General features: G+C 43.3%; 1 protein-coding gene across 1 annotated transcript; it reads left to right on the top strand.

Moving 5' to 3' along the window:
• Positions 1 to 580: 580 nt before the first annotated feature.
• Positions 581 to 1,087, top strand: LOC127304310 (uncharacterized). Its single transcript, XM_051335001.1, has one exon. The coding sequence runs from the start codon at positions 581 to 583 to the stop codon at positions 1,085 to 1,087; it is 507 nt and encodes a 168-aa protein (XP_051190961.1).
• The last annotated feature ends 7,872 nt before the right edge of the window (positions 1,088 to 8,959 follow it).

Raw genomic sequence — 8,959 nt, 5'->3', positions numbered from 1 at the left:
CCGCCGCACGATCCCTGGCTAAGACTACCCACAATGGGAGTATCATAGGTAGTATCATGCATTCCATGCATGCAAAATGCTGATGTGTCAGTGCTATTAAGGAGGAGAGAGAGGATACTAGTATCATAGTATCATAGCAGATACTACTAGAAAAATTAATATCAAGTAAATCTTGTACATCTATTTACATTGAGATTCTACAAAACAATTAATATATGAAGACTATGATACTAGTATATGATACCATGCATTGTGGAGATAGTACCATGTAGTAGTATCATATGCATGATACTTCTATATAATACAATGCATTGTGACTAGTCTAAGTACACTCAAGCAATATCTTCCGCACTTTCTGTGTGCGATGGGGACCCGTTCTATGCTAGTAGTGCATACAGGCGACTCCGACACGGGCACCGCCCACCGAGTCGAGTCGAATTCGAACTCCCATGCTCGATACCGACTTCCCTACATCCCCACGAACATGCTCGATATCGACGATATGCTTATTTCATCTTCACAAATCTCCATCTCGACTGGCCATATCGTCTGAGCAACGAGTGCGCGCACGTCGCAGATGATGGAGGCGGCGCGCGCTACCACGACCACGACGGCAACGGCGGGCTGTCCAAGAGCGGAACCGCACTCGTACTTCGGCCGGATACTGCCGGAGGAGCGCGCGGAAGCGCCTGCGAGCTTTTCTGTCCACGCCTTTCTTGGGTTTCTTCGGCGGAGGAGGCCCGCGGCTCCGCGCCGGGTGCCGTTCAGGTGGGAGTTCACTCCGCCCGTCGACGCTGCTGCTGCGGCGTCAGCGGCGCCGTACAGGAACGGCGGCTTCGGCGCTGTCCCGGCGTCGGGCAGGGCCATTGACGCGCTGCCGGAGACTACGGCCGGCGAGGCGAGGGAGAAGGAGTGCTCGGTGTGCATGGAGGTGTTCGGGGAGGAGGGGGAGAGGCTGAGGAGCATGCCGTGCTTGCACGCTTTCCACGGAGTCTGCATCTCCGACTGGCTCCGCGTCAGCCGTCTCTGCCCGCTCTGCCGCTACGCGCTGCCCAGCCAAAAAGACGATGAACGTATGCTGCGTTAGCTACCAGTAGATTGGCACAGCGCCACAGCCTACTATGCCAGGATCAGGACATGATTATAGACAAACCTACTTCCTTAAAGTGGCCGATAATTTGTAGATGGAGAGCTCGTTGCCCCAGAGCCGGCCGTTGTAACCTTTAATCTTTTCGTCTTGTCACACGTACATGTTTTTTTATGGGTTAGACTTGAACAATTATATTCTGTTTATTAGTGCAAGTTAAATATGCAAGGACGCGATTCCAATTTAAAGTTGTATGATTTCAATTTGTTGACATTTTTCTGAATGAAACGCAAGGATGGCTGAGATTAAATAATACATGTTCAGGTTTACGGGTAGGATGGATGAGATTAAACAATACCGCGATACACCTTTGGGTATTTACAATGTTTTGAGACTTGGGGTCTATGGAAACACAATCCAATTTAACTTATCATCGTAAAATTTGGTTATGCTCCTTTATCTTTATCTTCTTATTCATAGCTCTTCAATCCTAGCGAAGCCAGCATGACCTGCTTCATATGTCTCTGTCGCCGACATGGTTCGGGTTTGTTGTGGATAGGATATGGGTCCGGTTTTCATCGCTTAAGGGATTATAAGGCCTATTTTTTCCAACTTTTAAAACAAAATATGCTGAATTGGAATCCTCATTCTAAGAATTCTTGTGGTTCCAGAGAATCCAGCTACAGGAAAACCTCGAATGGATCATGAAGAAATTCGTACATGCACAACAAATTCTTAAATCAAGGCATATGGATCCTATTATACTGTGAAGCTTGTGGGGAGTTGGAGGCAACAATTTGCAGCTATACGTGGGCAACCTTATTTTGGGATGAACTGAGAAATGAGACTGGTTTTCAAGTGTTGATGCTACATCAAGCGTCCTAGGTGTCATGCATTATTGATGGCGCCATACGCTCGGATGAGCAGATTAGTATGACTATTTGTGCACGTTGATCTACGCGGAAAGAAAGTAATGCGTGGAAGAATGGATATATAACCGGGACGGAGTGTGACTTGCTCAGTACGCTCGGTTTTGCAGACCTCCCTCGATCTAGCCCAAATTGGTCGAGAAAAGAAGAAAACGTTTCAAAAAAAGAAGCTACGTCGGAAAACTCCCGAGTCAGGTACTATTAAAATCAACATAGATGTAAGCTTCTCTAATTATACCATGTCTAGAGGCATGGCCTGGTCATTAGCGTTATATTGTGATCCAAATTCAGTCAGAAGGTTAACGATGGAGCGAAGCGAGACCCATCTCATGCGATATGGATCATCATCACCACCTATATATACATCTTGTAAGCCGTCGACTAGGGTTTCATGACTTAATAAGATAATCCACGGTGTTTATAAACACTCCCTAATATAGTGCAGTTTTGCTAGCTTGTGTCAGTGGTTTCTCTTTTTGTTAGAGAAAGTTTTCCACGTTAAAATCTTGTGTCCTTCGTGTTTTTTTTCGTTCTTCATTATTTTCTTGTCGCGTTTATAACAGTTCATGAATTAGTTCTATTTGCCAAGAATTAAGGAGATCAATAGGGATTTGACTAGCGTTAAAATTATTTTCGTTGGACGTGAAGCAAACATGGTTGTCATCTATGCGCTAAACAAGCTAGTATTGATAGGAGCAGATTCCTACGGATTAACTATAACCCGTGTTTTCTCGTTGATACTTTTCAGAGTGATTGTAATCATGTCAGCTAATCAATAAAACTCTATGAATTCGTAAAAATAAGAAAGGCCACCGACAGGGTTAAGGTATTTTATGCTTTATCCCCAAACTCTAAACAAACCAAAATATGTTTCTCATCTTACTAATTGTGAAGAAAATAATTTGCCCAATTAATAATTAAAAAGAAGGGAAAACCCGTTATAAATGCACCAATGTTGTCATAGAACATGACCACATTGGGAACTATCAGCCCAACCCTCACGATGCACACACATCGACGAGGAGAAGGAACACTATCGATGTTGTCATTGTCATCTAACTTCCTTCAGCCAACAACGCCAATTTCACTTTCGATGACCATCTACAAAGCCCTGGCTGCTAGAACCCATGTTGGCCCATGCCAAATAGTCGACCCAACATGTTGACAAAGAGGAAGCTCCGACTGCATGAGGAGCTTCAAACAAGAAAGTTGCACAGGAACCCCCCAAAACACGCTAGATTATCGGTGACGAAGCACATGTCGCAACTCAGCTCTGCTCACCACTTCCATTTTTGCCTCACAATCCCCGAACCACTAGCCAAATCAATCCAAAAAACAATGCCACCAAGAGGGAGCATGACACCATGTGACATCATTATGTGATCTGAATAGACCCAAATCTAGGGTTGCCCATGAAGCCTACTAGGAAGGGAGAAGAAAATTACAACCACAACGCCTTCAACAAGGTTATGAAAAACAACGTACACCTCCGTCGTCAAATTTGACCTTAGCTGATGTTCGGCTTTAGCCAACAATCCCGCCTTTGAAGACCCTGACCGACTTGGTCACCGAGCCAACAACAACAGTCTACCGTCTAGCCATAGGGAGCCCGGACTTGGCCCATTAGCACATGGCCCCACATAGGCCATGGCGCACAACCCTTAAGGAAGATAGCCTCACGAAATAGCAAGCGGTGGTTGAGGAACTCCCACAACTCGAGCTAGTGGCCGCATGGATCCCTCAGCGAGCAGCGGGGCATCCCGCGTCTTACATGGCAGCCGGTCTCGAGCTCTCTTTCTTTCATCCTGTGGATTAGATGGAGGCAAGGAGAAGAACTGAGTGGTCCACAAGAGTCAGGATGTAAACAAACACATCCAAGGCGTCTGTGGCATCAATACGACCTATTTTAGTTTCTCAAAACACTATCCTTTCCAAGGAATGGACACTACAACAAAATCGGTAGATAGCCACGGTTTCAGAGAGACGGGCGAACTAGTCTGTGGTAACCTAATCCCCCACTTATCCTGTAAATACGAGAACAAGTGATGGCTCGATGCACTGGCGAGGTATAATACGGAGAAATGGCAGCGTGTATTCGAAATAGGGTCCAGAAGTATTGACAGCGTGGCAGAGCGCTGCCAGTATACATGCAGCTTGCGGTCCACACGTTGCCATTAGATTTATTGGTCGCGCGTCGGGTCCGCACGCGACTGGTAAGTAGCATATATACTAGTCATGTGCGTCCCCGCACGCGACTAGGTAACGAGTACCACTGGCAAGGTACCAGTCACGGGGTGGCACCCACGACTGGTAGCCCAAACCCACACGCCGGTAGTAGGCTTTTTTCCTACTAGTGGTGTGTGGGGGGATGTGTGTTAGATGGAATAACATGGTTTTAGTGATGGAATAGTGACAGAAAATTCATGATCTATCATGACTTTGCCTTTTCTTTTGCTGTCTCACTAGGGATAAAGTGAATGCATGTGCTATGTTCATTACGTGACAAGAATATGATCTTGTTTATTTAAGGTAGCATATTTGATATTCAAATATCACGTCAAAGTTCTTATAACTATGCTCTGTTAATTCTTAATACAAGATTGCTTGAAGTTATTCCTATCTTGTGGAGTGTAAGAGAGATGTGTTGCATCATCTCTATGTTAAGGCGTGATGCCCATATGAATGCTTATCTTATAAATGTTAGAGTTATTGTCTTCATATCTCATTGATGAATTGATATTATCCACTACAACTTAAAGGAGAGAATAGTCAAGTGAACCCATGAACCCCTGTCCAATTTTAATCATAAGAAACACATTTCCATCACTTTTATCTTAATTTTTATTTGCATCACTATTTTAATCCGAAAATACAAAAATATGTTTCTTTCTTATTTGCACTCAAAATCCCAAAACAAACAAACCTTTACCACTCTTATTTAATTTATTTCAGTTGCTTAGTTTACTTTACTTCAGTTACTACTTTATTTATTTTTACTTACACGAAACCTTGTGCTTGACAACCACACGGCGGAATTAGGGATACAAGGCTTTATTTTATTTTGCAGGATTGCTAGAAGAAGGGAGGGAGATACTGTAGGGATTCGTAGCATACAAAACAAAAAATTCCTACCGTAAGAACGAATAACAAGTCAAGATCTAATCTAGTAGATGGTAGCAACAAGGTGAATATCAACATACCCTCTAAGATGCTAAGCATTAACGAGATAAATCTCGTGGTGGATGTAGTCGATCACTTGCCGCTTTCAAAAGCGCGTAGAAGATCTTGACTGTGGCACAATCGGGCAGCACCTCTGCACTCGGTCACACGTACTATGTTGATGACGACGTCCTTCTCCATGTTCCAGCACGCAGCGAAAGTAGCAGATCCTCCTCAGAATCCCGCCAACACGACGGCGTGGTGACGGTGGTGGTGGAGATCTCCGGCAGCGCTTTGCCGTAAGCACCACGGGAGAAATAGGAGGAGGGAGTAGCTAGGGTTTGGGAGAGGGGGCACTTGGGGCGCCGGCCTGGGAGCCCCTTTGTGGTGCGGCTGGATTGGTGTGTTCAGCCCCTCCCTCTCCTCCTCTATATATAGGTGGAAAACCTAGGGTTCCCCCAAAAACCACTTTGGAGTCCAACTCCCAAACTTACCAAAATTGGAAACCTAGATGGAAAGGGATTTCTCCCTTTCCTTCTTCTATGGCTGGCCAACAAGGTGGAGTCCATGGTGGACTCCACCTTCCCACTTGGTGGGTTGGCCAGGGCTGGTGGAGTCCCTCCGGGACTCTACCTGCCATAGTGATTTATTCCGAACGATTCTAGAATCTTCTACAACCTTCCATAAATGCACCAGACCATTCCCAAACTTGGAATGTGACTTCCTATATATGAATATTATTCTCCGGACCATTTTGGAACTCCTCGTGATGACCTGGATCCCATCCGAGACTCCGAACAATATTCAAACTCCATTTCATATTCCATATCTACTGAAAACGACATCGAACCTTAAGTGTGTCGCCCTACGGTTCGTGAACTATGCAGACATGATCGAGACTCTTCTCCGAGCAATAACTAATAGAGGGACCTGGAGATCCATATTATCTTCCACATATTCAACGATGACTTTGTGATCTAAAGAACCATTTACATACGATACCGATTCCCTTTGTCTCGCGATATTTTACTTATCCGAAGTTTGATCATCGGTATCCCCATACCTAGTTCAACTTTGTTACCGATAAGTACCCTTTACTCGTACCGTGATATGACATCCCTTGTGAGCCAGTCACATGCTTGCAAGCTAATTGGATGACATTCCACCGAGAGGGCCCAGAGTATATCTATCCGTCATTTGGATGGACAAATGCCACTATTGATCCACGTGCTTCAACCTATATACTTTCCAAACACTTAATGCCACCTTTATAACTACCCATTTACGAAGTAGTGTTTGATATCATCAAAGCATCCATCCGGTGTAGGTGATTAACATGATCTCATGGTCGAAGGATTAGCTTACTACGTATCTTAAAGCTTGAAGCAAAACGAACCTAATGACTTGATCATATGCTACGCTTACTATGGGTGTATATCCATCACATCATTCACCTAATGATATGGTCTTGTTATTAATAACATCCAATATTCATGATCAAGAAACCTTGATCATCTATTAATCAACAAGCTAGTTTAACAAGAGGCTTACTAGGGACTCCTTTATGTTTGCAAAACACACAAGTATTTATGTTTCCGGTTAATACAATTATAGCATGGGATGTAAACATTTATCATGAATACTAAGATATAACAATAAACACTTCTATTATAGCCTCTTGGGCATATCTCCAACAGATACATTCTTTGCGTCATTCCCCGAGAGTTCGATATAAACCCTCGATTCACCCTTGTGGGAAAAATACTCTACTGACAGAACACTCTGCACTTGGAGTCCCAACGTAATCAGATATATTCGCTTATTTGCTCGACGATGAGCAAAGGTTTAAGCTTGGGGAGTTGATACGTGCATTTTACATCATCAATATTGTGACATATATGATTAGTTTTCATTGATATTTGCCATCATACATCATTATTTATGTTTTTTAGTTAATTCAGGAACTTTCCTATAAATTCCCTTTATTTTGGTTTTAACCATGTCTGGCAGAAAACACCTTATGTTAGTGTTTCTGACATTACAGGAGCTACGAGACTTCAAAAAGGGCAAGGTCAGAGGCCACGCTACAATTTTTTTGAGACGCATCCACCAGGACAAAGAAGGACTATAGGGGCCCAACAGGCTGGTAAAAGAGAGCCTGTGGCACGCCCTCCCCCTACGGACGCGCCACCAGGGCTCTTTCGGCCCTCGAGCACCCCCTCGCCTCCTCCCTTCATGTGGTGCCTTATATACCCTAAAAACCTACCCATCCCCAACAACCATGGGCTCACTATCCATCACCATGAGTGAGTAGTTCTCTGTAGTCTTAACAGTTGGATGAGGTTTGGATGAGATCGATTGATCATGTAATCATCCGTATGTATCAAGATTTGAGGTGTTTTCCTTGAGGATATTCATGTATGAATGTTGGTACACCTTTGCTATGTTTAATGCTTGTTACTAGGGCCCGAATGACATGATTGCAGTATTGATCCTATATTGCTTTATCATATCTATGAGGTTGGTATCTATTTGCAAGGTGTATTGCTTATTATTATGTTAACCCTACGAATCCATAATGTGACAGATAGGGAAAACAAAGGGAATATGTTATAGTTCGAGGATATTGTGTGTTCATTAAACTTAATGCTTTGTTTCGGGCTATTCAAAATGATAGATCTTAATTTCTTGTAGTTCCAAGTTGGCCCCAGTTAAATGGGTAAGCAGGATAAAAGATGTTATGCAAATTCTCTTGTTAGTATGCATAACTATATTTGGATCACATAGCTGCACACAACTGAAATAGAGATAGATGCTATGTTAGTTGGATTACATTATATGATCAATATCATTCATACAACACCCCACTACTACCTCGCTTCTACGCTTTTAGCCACTTAAAGTTACATATATAATACTACTTCCGGTGACAATTGGAAATTTGATGCAGTTGTTTACTACTTGTCTTTACTGCTTTGAATCAACTGTTATAAAATCACCACTTGATTTGTGAATTTATTGATATACATGTGTGGTTTAGAGTGACGTCTCAATTGCTAAAGTCTTATTGATATTCTTGTGTTCCCCTTGATTCGAATTATAAATTTGGGTAATACATCCCATCGAAGATTTCAGCGATCCCCTATACTTGTGGGAATCAATCGCTCATTGGCCTTCACCTCTCTCGCTGCCGCGGCGCGTGCCTTCTCTTCCTCTCTCGCGGCGGCCTCAACGACGCACTTGTCGATTGAAGCATGCAGTCGTCCAACCATTGGGCTGGCGTTTCTCTCCGCCTTGGCCGCCTTGTTCCCGATGGACCGGCCTTCCCTGAGTGTCCGTACGTACTTTTGATTTACAAAAAACAGTCCACACAATGTTATGTGTGGAAATAAACATTAAGATATCTATACCGGCCACTAGAAAACACTCTTACCAAATTAAACAATATGTATGATATGAATTCAGGAAATCAGAGGAATGGAAAGTAATGATGAACAAGCAAGTGTCTCCACAGGAATAAAGCAATATGAAGTTGTTCATCATCGCAGAAGCACAACACAGGAGAATCAAACTCTTCATCAGAGGAACAAACTATTAAACCTGAAACAAAAGAAAAACTATAGGATGATGATCCAAAAATAAATCTAGATCCACCGACAAAGATGGAAGAGGAAATGGACAAGATGTTCAACTCAGATGACTACCTAGCAGTTGAAGAAATTATTAGTGCAGCTATGCCAATGGAAGGTGCTCGATCATTTCAAAACAAGAGATGATGCGTTCT

Source organism: Lolium perenne, chromosome 5, assembly GCF_019359855.2.
Source record: "Lolium perenne isolate Kyuss_39 chromosome 5, Kyuss_2.0, whole genome shotgun sequence".
Lineage (NCBI taxonomy): Eukaryota > Viridiplantae > Streptophyta > Magnoliopsida > Poales > Poaceae > Lolium > Lolium perenne.
Note: the sequence above shows the minus strand (reverse complement) of the source record. Positions and strands in the feature narration are given on the sequence as shown.

What these genes read in the sequence shown, in the direction of transcription:
- LOC127304310 (XM_051335001.1), top strand. Translation starts at nt 581, where the DNA reads ATGGAGGCGGCGCGCGCTACCACGACCACGACGGCAACGGCGGGCTGT.